Source organism: Gorilla gorilla, chromosome 8 (genome assembly GCF_029281585.2).
Source record: "Gorilla gorilla gorilla isolate KB3781 chromosome 8, NHGRI_mGorGor1-v2.1_pri, whole genome shotgun sequence".
Classification (NCBI taxonomy): domain Eukaryota; kingdom Metazoa; phylum Chordata; class Mammalia; order Primates; family Hominidae; genus Gorilla; species Gorilla gorilla.
Genome location: NC_073232.2, coordinates 68,450,544 through 68,467,419, shown reverse-complemented (window position 1 = coordinate 68,467,419; position 16,876 = coordinate 68,450,544). Strand labels below are relative to the sequence as shown.

General features: G+C 46.6%; 1 protein-coding gene and 1 pseudogene across 5 annotated transcripts in view; one reads left to right on the top strand and one right to left on the bottom strand.

Annotated features, from left to right (window-relative positions):
- Nucleotides 1-1,975, top strand: part of ANTXRL (ANTXR like) — a 43,082-nt gene extending 41,107 nt beyond the window's left edge. For all 5 annotated transcript variants that reach the window (XM_031006253.3, XM_055353065.2, XM_055353066.2 and 2 more), the window contains one exon: nt 1,445-1,975. In XM_031006253.3, coding sequence (XP_030862113.3) covers nt 1,445-1,930 — 486 coding nt within the window. In that variant the 3' untranslated portion in view covers nt 1,931-1,975. The remainder of the gene's footprint in view (nt 1-1,444) is intronic.
- Nucleotides 1,976-15,117: 13,142 nt separating this feature from the next.
- LOC115932706 (adenosylhomocysteinase-like) lies at nt 15,118-16,420 on the bottom strand (annotated as a pseudogene).
- Nucleotides 16,421-16,876: the final 456 nt, after the last annotated feature.

Genomic DNA, 16,876 nt, shown 5'->3' with positions numbered 1-16,876 from the left:
TTTAGCTGGGGGCAAGGATAAGGGGCTTCCTGGAGGAGGCCACTCTGGAGCTGAGTCTGAAAAGGTGAGCAGCAGTTCACTGGGCAGACAAGGTTAGGAAGAACATTCCAGAAACAGAGGACAGCCTATACAAATTGAGAAATGGGAGAGCTGAGCAGCTCTGAGAAAGATTGTTATCTAATTGCCTGCCTGCTAAGCCCCAAGAGAACAGCCTTGGGGAAACCTAACAATTCTCCTTGAAAAGGCCAGGCTTACAATTTGCTTTCATGCTTATAAGATGGCTTCTGGAGCTCCAGCCATCACACCCATATTACAGGCAGGAAGAAGAAGGAAAAAGGGAAAGCAGCCTTCTTTAAAGCAATGCCCAACAATTCCTATTTATACTCCATTGCCAGAATGCATTCACATGGCCATGTTGCTCAGCAAGGGAGACTGGGAAAAGGTCATTTTACAACTGAGCACATTGCCTCTCTTTTTTTTTTTAATTTTAAGTTCCGGGATACATATGCAGGATGTGCAGGTTTGTTACATCGGTAAATATGTGCCATGGTGATTTGTTGCACCACATTGCCTTTCTTAACAAAAGCAGGCTTCGTTAGTAAGGAAGACAGGAAGAATGGACTTGGGGTGACCAATCCATGTTTGGTATTGCTGGGCCCATTTGAGAGATGGGAAAGTCATTCCCAAGAGGTTGAGTGACTTGCCTGAGGTCAGAGGCTAGATTGAACCCCAGTCCCTTTGACCTTACTTAGAGTGACCCTGAGGGCCTTTTTAAAAGGCCCTGATCAAGTCTTCAGACAGGGTTGCCCCGATCATGAGCATAAGAAGCCAGCAGAGAGAAAGGCATCACAGATGAACACAAAGACAATCTCTGTGTGGCTTGCAGCTGTGTGGGTGGTGAGTTGGCTACACTAGTGTGTGCCCAAGATGAACGCAAAGCAGCTGCTTCTGCAAAACAGTTTGCTCTTCCTACGGGTCTGGATCATCCTCTTCCCAAACCAAGGGAACCGTGGAGCTGCTGCCTTCTCAGCTCATCACCCACCCAAGGGTCCCTGGAGCCAGCCTTGAGGGCTGTGGTGAGCACTCATCCCTTCCACATGCTCACTAGAGCCTTCTGTGCCATGCTGGGGCATAGAGGTAATTGGGGCCCCCTCCTAGCTACCAGGGGGAAGCAAACAATTTCGACTGGAGGGCTGAGGGAGTCCAGAGTCAGAGACCCAAGGCTGCCTGGAGAGGAAGAGGGGACTTTTAATGCTACAGCTGAGTCTGGAAGGAGGAGTCCAGGCTGGAGGCAGCACCAAGGGGAGAGAGGAGGAGCACAGCAAGGCCCACCCTGTGGGTCCCGATGGGTCCCGGCCCCATCCCTTGAGCCAGGCAACTGCAGCCTTCTGAGCCCAATTCCAATGCCATCACGGTGACCTTCTCTCTCTTCTCTTCCCTACAGGGGAGGTACCTCAGCTTAGCCCTTGCACAGTCCCAATATGCACAGGCTCTCTGCTGCCCAAGGATCTGCTTTCCACACAGCCAGGAGTGCCCTTCCCTACCACAGGCTCCCTGCAGCCCAAGGATGTGCCTGACACACAGCCGGGAGTGCCTCGCCCTCAAACAGGCTCGCTGCAGCCCGAAGATCTGCCTGAGACACAGCCAACACAGCAGGGAGTGCCTTGCCCGCAAACAGACTCCCTGCAGCCCAAGGATCTGCCTGAGACACAGCCTGGAGTACTTTTCCCAAGCACAGACTCTGTGCAACCCAAAGAGCTGCCTTCAACCCAGCCGGGAGTGCCTCCCCCTCACCTGCTCCTCCAGGTGCCGCCTCCCCCCTGCTAGGTGCTTGAGGCCTCCCTCCAGGATGCTGCCGCTGCTGTCCCCACTGCTCAGGCACACTGCAGAACCCCGTTTGTCACTCCCCCCCTCAGAGCCCAACTTCTAAGACACCAAACACCCAAGATTAACAGGCTTTTGTTGCTGAACTGGACATATACATTGAGTCTTTTCTTGCGGTCAAAGGAGTTGAATTCTTGCTGATCAACCAAAGTTGATGGTGTTTGACACCAGGGAGCTTGTCTTTTGAGTGAGCTGGATTTATACTGCACCTGCCACGACACAGTGCCCTGGTGCTGTCGGGATGCCAGGCATGGATGCATTCCACTCCCAACAGCCCCGAATTCATCTGTCATCAAGGGCTGGGACACATGAGGTCTTAGGGCAAATTCTCCATTTAAAAAGCTCAAAAAGTGTTTGAAATATGAATTAAATACTGTGTATCCCTGCCTAGCTTTTTGCTGTTGTTGTTGTTGTTGTTGTTGTTGTTGTTGTTTGAGACAGAGTCTCGCTCTGTCGCCCAGGCCCAGGCTGAGTGCAATGGTGTGATCTCAACTCACTGCAACCTCCACGTCCTGGGTTCAAGCGATTCTCCTGCCTCAGCCTCCTGAGTAGTTGGGATTACAGAAGCCTACCACCACGCCTGGCTAATTTTTGTATTTTTAGTAAAAATGGGGTTTCACCATGTTGGTCAGGCTGGTCTCAAATTCCTGACCTCAGGTGATCCACCCACCTCGGCCTCCCAAAGTGTTGGGATTACAGGTGTGAGCTACAGCACCCGGCCCCTCCTTAGCTTTTTGAAAGGAAAAATACTTGCATATCTCACTTCCTGTACTCATCTTCTTGTCCCTGGTTTCCATTTTTTGGCTACTCAAATTCTGAATGTGTCCCAGAAGGCAGTGAGGCCCTTTCTGGAAATGCTAATTATCTTCCCAGATACCCCACACCGTCCCCAAGACCAGGCAAATTTCAGGGAATCCTCCTCATTTCAGGAGAAAAGATAAACTTCCCTCCTTAATCATTTGTCCCCATAGAAGAAACCACAGCCCCAACAGAGATGAGTGTCAATAGGCAGTGTCCCACCGCCCACCATGTGCACATGGTGGCTGCATGACTGCCCAAGGTGCCACCCACACAGGCCATGGGCACCCCACATGGGGCTCCTGAGCAAGTCAGGAGAGGGGAGCTATGGCTGAGGTTGTCCAGTCATCCCTAATCCATCTTTGAGAGTAAATAAACGGCTCTCCACCTCCCTCATCTACTGGAATGCAATATTGATGCTTTTCCACAGAAATTCTGAAAGACAAGTACAAGTTAAAAATATACCAGATTTGGATTTTAAACAGTATTGACTAATTTGACAGTGATAACCACACTGTCCCCCCCCCCATGTTTGTTTGTTTGTTTCTTTGTTTTAAGGCTTCAAAGCAATGTCTTGCCTCTGTGTGTAGGGCTTTGGGGGCTTTCTCTAGGTCACATGACTTTAACCTTCAGTGCCATCATCCTGAGGAGTTACTTTTTCTTGTCCCCCTTCTCCGTCTTGCACCCTCCTGTCCTGCTGCAGCCTGGACTCTGCATCTGGGTCCTGCCAGCTGCCATGATGGGAAGCCGGCCTCTCCCACCCTTCCCCAGCCTCTCCCATCTGTGTCTACACATCTATCTCCCAAGCTGGTTATGAGAGGCTTTTCCAGGCACACAACGCCTTGCACAAGGCATCCAGAGAAATGAGCCAGGTCAATGTTGAGGAAATGGTAGAGGATGCTAGAGCCCCTGGGGGTGGACGGGACCTAGTCATTTGGTTTTTCTCCATTTGGAGGCTCATTCCCTGAGCAACTGTGGGTACTCGAGAACATGCTGCCCCTCCACACTTCACTTCTCAACGTTCTTCCTGGAATGGGAGGCCTGGCTTCATCAATTTTTTGTCTTGCTTTGTTTTTTAGAGAGTTTTTGTTTCACAAAACAAAACACCTCTGGTCCTGTAAATACAGAGATTTTCACAAAGAATTGAGCGTTCCCACTTCATTGCTAGACCGGTGGAGATATTTATGACAAGGGCACCTGGTGCCCGGTGAGCAGGTGCATGGCCTGTGTGCAGCGCAATGAGACAGGGTCCAGAGAGGTAGGATGCATGCCTGCAGGTGTGGAAGGGACAGCCAGCCAGACAGTGCACCCTCTGGCTCTAGACTGTCTGGCCCAGCTGCCTAATGCCTACAGCCACATACAATTGTGCCCAGAGCAGCCAAGGCAACTTTACAAGGTGCCTGGGACTGTGTATCTCTCAAGACTAAGGGAAAAATGTTCACTGTATTCATGACACCAGGAAAAGTGTGGGAAAGCTTTCATTAGGCAGAAAGGGAGTTGAAATAACATGAAAGTGTACAGAGACTTTATTTCTTCTGTGTTACCCATGTGGAAACATGAAGATGTTGCTTCCCGTCCCTGCAACTCTGAGACCCCATAGGAAGAAATGTATGTGCAATTTCATGAAGAGCTATGTGATCCTGGGGAAATCAACATACTTGTTTGTTAAGGGGGATTGAGAGCCTTTGGAGTTTAGCCAATATGAACTCAAGCTAGGGCCTGTCATCCTTCCTTATCCCTCAAGGGAGGAAGTCATATATTAAGAAGGTGAGCTCAGAAGTCATCACAGAGGAGGACCCCGCTGCTCTGGCCACCCACAGGGACCCTCACAGGCTTTCTGTGTTGGACAGTGATAGCAGGGGCAGGCAGAGGGAACTTTGCCAGCCATGCTTCCACGGGCCACTCCTGCCCTGCTTCCTCCTCTCCAGCTGAGTTGATTCCCCAGGTTTGGCATCATCCTGGTGAAGGGAGAAAAGGGACACAGCCCTTGATCATGCAGGTGGGCTCAGTTGCAGGTGGGCTGCCTTTTTAAATTTTAGATTCAGGGGGTACATGTGCATGATCGTTACATGGGTATATTGTATACTGGTAGAGATTGGGCTTCTACTGTACCCATCACTTAGATACTGAACATTGTTTCCCATAGGTAGTCTTTCAGCCTTCATCCCCCTCCCACCCTCTCCCATTTTGGAGTCTCCAGCATCTCTTATTTCCATCCTTATGTCCATGTGTACCCATTGTTTAGTTCCTACTGGTAAGTGAGAATGTGTGGTGTTTGATTTTCTGTTTCTGAGTTAGTTCATTTAGGATAATGGCCTCCACCTCCATCACGTTGCTGCAAATAACATGATTTCATTTTTTATGGATGCATAGTATTTCATAGTGTATTTATACTACATTTTATTTATCTGGTCAACCATTGGTTCCATGACTTTGCTATTGTGAATATTGCTGAGATAAACATACTAGTAGAGGTGTCTTTTTTATATAAGGATTTCTTTTCCTCTGGATAGACACCCAGTAGTTGGACTGCTGAGTCATATGGTAGTTCTATTTTTAGTTCTTTGGGAAATCTCCATGCTGATTTTCATAGAAGTTGAACCAATTTAGATTCCCACCATCAGTGTATGAACGTTTCTTTTTGTCTATATCCACAACAACATCTATTGTTTTTTGACTTTTTAAAAATAGCCATTCTGACTGGTGTGAAATGATATTTCAGTGTGGTGCTAATTTGCATTTATCTGATAATTAGCAGTGTTGAGAATTTTTCATGTGCTTGCTGTTTATATTTCTTCTTTTGAGAAATGTCTATTCATATCCTTTGCTCAATTTTTAATAAGGTTGCTTGTTTTTTTTCTGTTGAGTTGTTGATTTCCTTATATATTCTGGATATTAGTTCTTTGTTGGAAGCATAATTTGCAAATATTTTCTCCCATTCTGTAAATTGTCTGTTTACTCTGTTGATCATTTATTTTGCTGTGCAGAAGCTTTCCAGTTTAATTAAGTTCCATTTGCCTATTTTTGTTTTTGTTGCATTTGCTTTTGGGGTCTTTGTCATAAATTATTCGCCTAGGCTGATATCCACATTTTTCCTAGGTTTTTTTTCTGGGATTTTTACAGTTTCAGGTCTCGTTTGGGTCTTTAATCCATCTTGAATTAATTTTTGTTTATAATGAGATGGGAGTCCAGTTTCATTCTTCTGCATGTGGCTAGCCAATTTTTCCACCACCACTTATTGAATAGGGTGTCTGTCCTCTCCCCACTATTTTTGTTGACTTTGTCAAACATCTATTAATTGTAGGTATGTAGCTTTAATTTGGGGGCTCTCTATTCTGTTCCATTGATCTACATGTCCATTTATTGTACTAGTACCATGCTGTTTTAGTTACCATAGCCTTGCAGTATAGTTTGAAGTCAGGCAATATGATGCCTCTGGATTTTTTTTTCTTACAATTACTTTGGCTAGTTAGGCTTTATTTTGTTTCATATAAACTTTAGAATTTTTTTTCTGGTTCTGTGAATAATGATGTTGAAAATTTGACAGGAATTGTGTCATATCTGTAGATTGCTTTAGGGATATGGTCATTTTAACAATATTGATTATTCCAATCCATGAGCATGAGATGTTTTTCCATTTGCATCATCTATGGTTTCTTTCATCAGTGTTTCATAGTTACCCTTGTAGGGATCTTTCAAGTCCTGGTTAAATGTATTCCTAGGTAATTTTTTTTTAGGTGGCTATTGTAAATGAGATTGAGTTCTTGATTTGGTTCTCAGCTTCCATGTTATTGGTGTATTCAAATGCTACTGAGCTTTGTACATTTATTTTTATCTCATGAAACTTTACCAAAGTTGTTTATCAAGTCTGGAAGTCTATTGGAAGAGTCTTTAGGGTTTTCTAGGTATACAATCATGTCATCATAAACAGAGATAATTTGACTTCCTCTTTTCCAATTTGGATACCTTCTATTTCTTTCTCTTGCCTGATTGGCCTAGCCAGGACTTCCAGTATTATATCAAATAGGACTGGCGAGAGTGGGCATTCTTGTCTTGTTTCAGATATTAAGGAGAATGCTTTTAACTTTTCCCCATTCAGTATAACGTTGGCTATGGGTTTGTCTTATACGGCTCTTATTATTTTGAGGTATGTTCTTTTGATGTCTAGTTTATTGAGGGTTTTTATCATGAAAGGATGTTGAATTTTATTGAATGCTTCTTCTGCATCTATTGAGATGATCATATGATTTTTGTTTTAGTTCTGTTTATGCGGTGAATCATGTTTATTAATTTGCTGTCTTTAACCATCTTTGCATCCCTGGAATAAAGCCCACTCGACTGTGATGAATTATCTTTTTGATGCACTGCTGGATTTGTTTTACTAGTATTTTTTTTTGATGATTTTTGCATGTACCTTCATAAAGGATATTGGCCTGTAGTTTTATTTTTTGTTGTGTCCTTGCCTGATTTTGGTATCAGGATGATACTGGATCCTCATCAATATTTTGGAATAGTTTCAGTAAGATTGATACTAGCTCTTCTTTGTACATCTGGTAGATGTACAAAGCTGTGAATTTATCTGGTCCTGGGAAATTTTGTGTGTGTGTGTTTTTGGAAAGTTTCTTATTACTAATTCAATTTTCTTATCCATTATTGGTCTGTTCAGGATTTCTATTTCTTCCTGGTTCAGTCTTGGGAGATTTTGTGTTTCCAGGAATTTATCAATTTCCTCTGGGTTTTCTAGTTTGTGTGAATAGAGGTGTTCATAGTAGTCTCTAATGATCTTTAGTATTTCTGTAGCATCATTTATAATGTCACTTTTGTCATTTCTGATTGTGCTTATTTGAATCTTCTCTCATTTTTCTTGGTTAATCTAGCTAGCAGTCTGTCAATTTTGTTTATCCCCTCAATGAACCAACTTTTTGTTTTATTGATCCTTTGTATCTTTTTATGGTCTCAATCCCATTTAGTTCTGTTCCTTGTTATTTCCTTTCTTCTCCTAGCTTTGAGTTTGGTTTGTTCTGTTTTTTCTAGTTCCTTCAACTGTGATGTTATGTTGTTAATTTGAGATCTTTCTGTCTTTTTGATGTAGGCATTTAGGGCTATAAGCTTTCCTCTTAGTACTGTTTTTGCTCTTTCCCAGATGTCTTGGTATTTTATGACTCTGTTTTCATTCATTTCAAAGAATTTTTTTTATTTCTGCCTTAATTTCATTGTTTACCCAAGAGTCATTCAGGAGGAAGTTGTTTAGTTTCCAGGTACTTGTGCAGTTTTGAGTGTTCCTCTTGGTATTGATTCCTAATTTCATTTCACAGTGGTTTGAGAAGACACTTGATATTATTTCAGTTTTTATTTTATTTTATTGAGCCTTGTATTATGGCCAAGGTTATGGTCAATTTTGGAGAATGTTTCATGTGCAGGTGAAAAGAATGTATATTCTGTGGTTGTTGGTAGAATGCTCTATAAATGTTTTTAGGTCCATTTGGTCTGTAGTCCGGTTTAAGTCCAGAGTTTCTTTGTTATTTTCTACCTCGATGGTCTGTCTAGTGATGTCATTGGGATATTGAAGTCCCCCACTATCATTATATTGCTATCAATCTGTTTTCTTAGGTCTAGTACTATTTGTTTTATGAATCTGAATGCTCCATTGTTGGGTGCATATATATTTAGTAAAATCTTCTTGTTGTATTGAATGCTTTATTATTATATAATAGTATTTTTGTCTTTTTTAATGTTGTTGGTTTAAAGTCTGTGTTATCTAATATGAGAATGGCTACTGCTGCTTACTTTTGTTTTCCGTTTGCACGATATATCTTTTTCACCATTTTACTTTGAGTCTGAAATTGTCTTTAGCCAGTAGATTGGTCTCTTGTATGCAGCTGATGGTTGGGTCTTGGTTTTATATCCAATTTGCCTCTCTGATCTTTTAAGCAGATCATTAAGGCCAGCAGCCCCCAACCTTTTTGGCATCAGGAACCAGTTTCATGGAAGACAATTTTTTCACAGATGGTGGCAGGGAATTGTTTCAGGATGAAACTGATTGACCTCAGATCATCAGGCATTAGATTCCCTAAGGAGCATGCAACCTAGATTCCTTGCATGTGCAGTTCACAATAGAGTTCACGCTCCTATGATAATCTGATGTTGCCATTGATCTGACCAGAGGCAGAGCTCAGGCAATAATGCTCACTTGCCCACGACTCAACTCCTGCTGTGTGGCCAGGTTCCTAACAGGCCAAGGACTGGTATCAGTCTATGGCCTGGGGATTGGGGACCCCTGATTTAGGCCATTTACATTCAAGCTTAATATTGATATGTGAGGTGTTATTCACGTTATAATGTTGTCAGCTAGTTGTTTTGGAGTTTCAAATTTGTAATTGCTTTATAGGATCTGTGAGCTTTGTACTTATGTATCCTTCCATGATGGTGAATAGCGCCCTTTAATTTCCATGTTTTGAATTCCTTTGAGCATTTCTTGTAGGACCAATCTAGTGGTGACGAATTCTCTTAGCACTTGTTCATCTGGGAAACACTTTATTTCTCCTACATTTGTGAAGCTTAGTTTGGTGAGATATGAAATGCTTGGCTGGCATTTTTTCCCTTGAGGAGGCTAAAAATAGGCCCCCAGTCTCTTCCAGCTTTTAGGGTTTCTGCTGAGAAGTCTGCTGTTAGTCTAATGGGTTTTCTTTCATAGGTAATTTGATCATTTTCTCTAGCTTCATTTAAGATTTTTTTCTTATTGCAGACCTTGGATAGTCTGATAACTATATGCCTTCATGATGTTCATCTTCTATAATATCTTGTAGGTGTATTCTGAGTTTCTTATATCTTGAAGTCTACCTCTCTAGCAAGATTAAGGAAATTTCCCTGAATTATTCCCCGAGATGTTTTCCAGTTTGCTTACTCTTTCTTTTCTCTCAGGAATGTCTATAAGTTTTACGTTTGGTGATTTTACATAATCCTATTTTTTTTTTAAAAAAAAAAAGCTTCTTTATTTTTGTCTGGCTGTGTTAATTCAAACGACCAGTCTTCAAGATCTGAAAATTTTTTCTTCTACTTGGATTGTTAAAGCTTTTAACTATATTTTGAAATTCTCTAAGTGTATTTTTTATTTCCAGAAGTTCTGTTGGGGTTTTTTTTTTAAGGTATTTATCTCTTCCTTAGTTTCCTGGTTTGTTTTCATGGTTTCTCTGTGTTAGTTTTCAACTTTCTCTTGGCTTTCGTTGACCTTCCCTGCAATCCATAATTTTAATTCTTTATCTGTAATATTTGAGTTTTCATATCAGTTGGAGCTTATTGCTAGAGAGCTAGTGTGATTATTTGATGTTGTCACAACATTCAGATCTTTCATGGTGCCAGAATTTTTACACTGGTTCCTTCTCATCTGGAGGAGCTGACACTTCTGATTTTTAAATTTGTTTTCATTTATGTGGGATATTTTCTCTGTTATCCCCCCTCCCCTTGAGGGTGTCACTGTAGAGTATGTTGGTAGGGATTTTGCCTTTTCTCCTGCAGCCCTGTGCACTTCTTTTATTGGGGGGTGCAGTTCAACCTGTAGGCCAGTAGGTGGCACTTACAAATAAGAGCGTGCTGTGGCATAAGCCCATGGGTTTGTACTTGATCTTTGTTCACTGAGGTGCTCTCTATAGTTTCAGGTGACAGGCTGGACAGCGGAATGCCAGGTGCCCTGAGCTTCCTGTTCAGAATGCATGGGGGGAGTGAAAGGGAGGATGCAGTGGGGCAGAGCTGGACCCCCTGGCTTTCCCACAAACACGCCCAGTGATAAGCACAGGCACCAGCCCTGATGGGGGTGGCTGGGGGAGCGCCTGATGAAATGCACAGAGGTCTCTGTGGTGGGGTGAAGGGGCTGCACTGGCTTCATGTCCTAGATAGGCAGGAATGCAATCAGCTTCCCTATCACACCTCTGTTCTGGGGCTGGTGTCTCTGTTCAGATACACACTGTGGTCTATCTCCAGGCCACAGTGTGGCTCAGAGACATGAAAAATACCTGTCCTGTGTGCCTCTCCACAGGAGTGGCTTCAGGGTGGAACTTCTTCACTCAGCCTAATGCAGGTAGTTGTATGGCTCGCCAGTGTGATAATATTCTCCATGTGGTAATGCCGCTGCCTCATGGGGAGATGGGGAATGGCTGTGCCTGTCAGCCATGTGGGTGGGAGTCATCATGGTGGTGTTGGCTGGTTGGGTGGGCCCAAACTCAGGCCCAGGGAGTAGTCAGGTGCCAGCGATGTTGGACTGGGCTAGGTATTTCCCCAACTCCCATCTCAATGACCCTCTAGATGGCATGTAGGAGTCCTGATGTGGCTGGACCAGGATCCAGTCAGCCCAGAGTTCAGGTACTGGCGGTGACAGGGAGGGGTGGGCTGATCCCCTGGAGCCTGAGAACAGATCACAGGACTGTGGGGGCTGGGCTTTCCGAAGGGCTCCAGGCCACAGCTGCAATGTTCAGGCATAGCAGGGTGGCTGTGCTGTGCACCGTTCACCCAGGAGGGCAGGAACCTTCAGCTGGGGCAATGAGCAATGATATTTGTTGGGCTCATGGTCCACTTGCACTTCTCTCCCAAAGCTGGATTTTGCTGTTAGGAGCTCAGGAAGGTGCCTGACCTTCCTGCTCCCTTCCTGGCCTGGGGCAGCAGAGGCAAGCCTGTGGTGGAACGGGATAATGGGCAGCCTCTGGGGGTTGGGTTCTCAGGGGAACAGTGAGCTGTGGCTGTCATGCTCAGTCAGGGGTGGGTGGTGGCACTGGCAGCCTGTCACCAAACCAGGCAAGTCCCATTTGGCAGAGAGGAGCAGCAGAGGGAAGCCTTGTCTACCCACTCCTCCTTACCGCAGCTGCAGTATCTGTCTTTGGGGCACACGAAAGTGCCCAGTTCCCCTCCATGGCAGGCAGCAGTGGCTGCACCAGGCAGATCAGGGATCAAAAGCCTGTGGGATCCATGTGGGATTGAGCAGTGCCTCTGCACGGTCTCCAGCAGGCTCCCTGTGTTCATCTGGAGTCCCGGGGGCAATGAGAGGGCTCCCTGTGACTAGGATTGCGAAGGTCCATGGTGGAGTTGTGAAATTTCAGGGTTCTCTCACTTGCTCACCTCTTCCCTGTGTTAGGGAGCCCCTTTCTGCTCCATGGGGGTCCCAGCTCGGCAGGCTTCCCTCTCCTCTGCTGTCTGATTCCCATCATGTCTCTGGTGAATTTCAGCATGCTCTCCTAGAGGATCTGTTTGAAGTGTTAGTATTTACTCACTCTTTTGATGCCTGAGAGGTGCCAACTAACCATTTCTACTCCTTGGCTGCCACTGTTCCATTGCCCGCTCCTCGGCGGAGGAGCAGCATAATTTCAGAAAACAAGTCTCACATCAGAGCTGCCCAAAACCAAAGTGTACAAAAGGGAACACGGTGGGCAACTTTTATTCCTTATTTTAGACCAGAACTATAAGAACACACGTTTCTGAGAGTCCAATGGATGTCACGTTAAGCACCCCTGTAGAGCTGGAATGAGCCAGAGCAGGTGAGGTAAGGAGTAGCCCCACATGGAAGCTCACAAGAAGCCAGGGCACTGCTCACCTCTGGGATGGCACAGAGAGGGTCCAGGCCCCCAGGGGCACTGCAGGCCTCCATTGGTCATTCAGGGACCTCAATATGCAGGGGAAGCTCTGCCAGGCAAGAGCATTCTTTTGAGATCAGCTTCTTATCAGCCAGACAGAAGGAGCAGGGCTAGGCTGGGTGACAGGCATGTGCACCTGCCACTGCCATGAGCTCAGACACAGCCCGCTGAGCTGCAGGGAAGGCTAGAATTTAGTAGCTGTGCATCCGAGAAGGAGTTGGGGATAGATTTGTGGACAGTGTCCAGTCCCTGCTAGGGCACCAATCACTGAGGGCAAGGACCGTGGAGCTTTAGCTCTCCTACTGGTTTTCCTAACCTACCAGGGAAGGCTCCCTTCATGGCAAGACCCTGGTGGGACTTTTGGAGGCAGATGTGCACACCCAGTCTGCACACCTGTATTAGCTGAACTCCTCACAGGGGCTTAGAAACAGACTGGAGAGGAAAATGTACACGTAGGAGGTTTATTTTGTTAGGGGGTCCTCTGGGGAGCACCATGGTGAGGGAGAGAATAACGGCAGGAACCAGACCCACATAGGATGTGCTACTGCGACCATCTCCAATCGATGGGAAAATAAATGGCTATCCGTTTGCAGGAATGTGTTATTTAAGGCACTTTTCCTGGGGTCCTGAAACTTCAACTGTCAACCCACAAGCCCCAGCAAAAAGGCATGGAGGTGATTGGGACAGGGACTGCCTAGCGACAAGGTGAGCCCTTAGATCCCCCACCCCACACCCACCACCAGGGGCTCGAGCCTCCATGAGAGGAGGCATCAGGTGGGTTGAAGTGTAGGAAAGTGTAGGAGGGCTGGGCTGGGCTTTAGCAGCCGAGTCTTCTGGCTCTAGTCCAGAACCCTGTGCACTTCCCCAGGTTGCCCCCTTCCGCAGTTGGGAGCTGAACCACCAGGCCCTCCCAGATGGCTGCTTAATGGTGAAGCTGCCTTAGTGCAGCACTCTGATCATTTATCATTAAAGTGGGCAGAGCCAGAACTCCCAGAGCTCAATGGGGCCTTGATGCATCCTAAGCCTCTACTCTGTGCTAGACCCTTGGTCCTAGGAGGTGGGGACGTCACATCAGAACACTGGGGAGTTTTATCAACTTTCTTTTATCCTCCTTGGGTATGTGCTGCTGATCACCGCGGGTGAATTGTTTTAGACTCATTAATATTTTGTGAGCTTGGCTTGCTTTCTTCACATTTGATAGATTAGGAAAGTACAGGTGTGAGAATTTATAGCAACTTGCTTAACATCCCACAACTTTTAAGTGGAGGAAGCAGGAGTCAATGCAGAGCAGCTGTCTGCAGAGGTGTACTGGGCACTCGGTTCCTGTCCACAAGTGCAGAATCTGCAACCAGGAGTGGGGATATGGGGGAAGTATCCACCTGCCTCTCACAGAGGCTCACAGCCTAGAGCATGTCCCCAGCTTCCTGCCAGGTCATCACTAGAGCCTGAAGGAACCCCTCCACCTGGCTGGCCAGTGGACCCAGCTCTGGGCTGGGGCGAGGCTCCCTCACCACTGACGATTAGGTGAACTGTCCTCCTGGCCGGCCTGGGCTATTCCTGAGCTTGCTGCTCAGCCCCTCCCTCCAATCACTCAGCTCAAGTCTCCAAGCCTGGGCTAATGGCTTGGGCTCTTTGAAGCCAGGAGCCTCCCCCAGACTCCCACCAGGCATGGCTGCAAAACTCCTCTGCATGCACACATATACAACCACACATCTACACGCCTGTGCTGAAGCTTGTGTGTGTACACAAAGCTGTGGTCTTCATGCAGTTCCCCTGACCCCTTCTGTGAACACCAGAATTCCCTGAGTAGGCTCAGCATGTAGAGAGAGACAGGGGCAGAAGGGAACTCCATCTCTCACCAGGATTCCCTGAGTAGGCCCAGCATGTAGAGGGAGACAGAGGGGCAGAAGGGAACTCCATGTCTCAAGCACTGCCTAGTGCTTCTGCCTGTGCTGGGCTGGGTAATTTGCATACCTGGTCAGATATCTACTGAAACATTCATTCCATTTTGTGTTCTCCCTCTCTGTTTCTTTTTTCTTTCCTTCTTTTTTTAATGGCATTGAGATTTTTATTTACCTACCTTCCTGCTTTCTTTTAACATTATAAACATTATAAGCCAAATTATTCTCTTTTTGACCCAAGGTTGTGATAGGAACCCTCTTGTTACAAAGTGGTGGCTGATCTGTGCCTGCTTTTATGCTTTTCTGTCCCCTCTCAACCTCTGGCTGTCACTTCTCTGTTCTTTCTCAGTTGTCCCTTAAGAGTGTATTCTAATCCCTGTGAAAGGGACTGAAAGTACCAATCTCATTGTTACGAGGTTTAAGAGAAGGTCCAGCATTAAGCCAAGCTCTCAGGAAAATTGAAACAGTTCCTCCTTGCACTTCAATACAGCAGCTTCTCATCTGTCACGGGCTGAGGAACGACTGAACCGTAAACCAAGCACAGGGTATAAGTCCACAGGCCAGGTGAAGGCCTGGATGGTAAAGTACATGGGCTTTGTGACTCCACTGCTGACATCCAGGTTAAGGAAGGACTGACTTAGTGAGCAGTTCCAAGACCACTGAGCTCACAGTTCCCTGTGGCTGTCTCCCTCATACCTCCACCATGACCAGGCTTGAGGAGGGGACTCTCAGTTCCCCTGACACACTTGGAATAGTATGAGGGGTGCAGCAGAGGCCAAAAACTGAGTGAACGGCCCTGGGGAGTCCATGGAGGATGCTGACAAACCAATCACAAAGTTGGTGCCATTCACTCTTAAGAAGGAGAGGCAGGGCCTGGGCAAGAACAGCAGCTGGAAGGTGAAATGCAGGCCTGGCTCTCAGTAGCGGTAGTGATCAGGCTTGAAGGGGCCATCAGGGGAGATGCCCCAGGTACTGGGCCTGTTTCTCAGTCAGCTTGGTCAATTTCATGATCAGCTTGCCCAGGTGGGCTTCAGCCACTGACTCATCCAGCTTCTTGAGTAGGACATGAACCTCAATGGGGTACTTCTCTGGGTGGGTTCACAGCTCATTCTGTGCAGTCACCTGGTTGATGAAGGAGTCACTCATCACAAAGCCAGGGTGGCCCATGGCACAACCCAGGCTGACCAGCCGACCCTCAGCCAGCAGGATGGTGTGGCGCCCATTCTTCATCCAGTACCCGGCCACCTGGGGCTTGATGGCCACCTTCTCCAAGTGTTCTCACTGAGCCACTTGACATTGACCTCCACCTCAAAGTGTCCAGTGTTACATACAATGGCATCATCCTTCATCTGTTCAAAGTGCCGGCCAAGGATGATGTTGACACAGCCTGTGGTGGTGATAAAGATGTTGCCCTCCTGACAGGCTTCATCCATGGTGGTCACCTCATAGCCCTCCATGGCAGCCTGCAGTGCATTGATGGGGTCGATCTTGGTGATGATGACGTGGGCCCCGAAACCCCACAGGGCCTGGGCACAGCCCTTGCCCACATTGCCACAGCCTGCTACCATCGCTACCTTGCCGGCAATCATCACCACTGTGGCCCACTTGATGCCATCTATGAGGGACTCCCAGCAGCCATAGAGCTTGTTGAACTCACTCTTGGTGAGGGAGTCATTGACATTGATGGCAGGCACCTTCAGGATCCCATTGACCATCATCCTGTGTGGGTTGTGGACCCGTCATGGTCTCCTTGGAGGTGCCTCAGATGCCCAGCAAGAGCTGTGAGTACTTTGTGTGGAAGAGGTTGGCGAGGTCACCCCCATCCTCCAGAATAATGTTGAGAGCCCATCCCTGAATTACAGTGACTGCTCGATGCACCATGGGTACTCTGCATTCTTTTGTCCTTCCAGGTGTATACTGGAATGCCAGCCTTGGCAATGGCAGCCAACACATGGTCCAGGGTGGGGAAGATGTTGCTGCTGGGGCACCCAGGGTGATGAGGGACCCAATGTGGATGGCCGTCTCCATGGTCATGTGCAGGCAGCTGGCACTGTGGGTGCCCTCTAGTGGCTTGGAGGCCGAGTACAGCTCCCACATGTGCATCAGGCCTGACATCTCATTCTCTACAATGTTCAGGGCCTTGCATCCCCAGGCAGCCAGGCCAATGTCAATAACTTTGCTGGGCAGTTTGTCAGACAGGCTGGTGACGCTTATGATGGAGACAGGTGAAGGGGACTGGGCCTTGGTCTAGGGACAGGCACTGGGTGGGTGGCTCTAGACAGGGTCTCTCTCTCTCACTCTCTCTGTGGGGGGGTGTGTTTTCTATTTTACATTTCAAGCAGATGGCCAGGCCCTTGGTATTGCACAGGTGCTTGCAGTGTGTATTAGCCAGGGATAGCCAGAGAAATAGAACCAATAGGATATATATGGGTATATGTATATGTAAGAGGAGATTTATTATTAAGAATTGGTTCATGTGGTTATGGAGACCGAGAAGTCCCATGGTTTGCTATCTGCAAGCTAGAGAAAGAAGAATGTCAGTGGTGTGACTCAGTCTGAGTCCGAAGGCCCAAGAATTAGAGGGGCGGGGGTGAGGCAATGGTGTCAGTCCAAATGCTATGACCTGAAAGTTAGTGTCCCCTAAAGATTCATATGTTGAAATCCTAAACGCAAAGG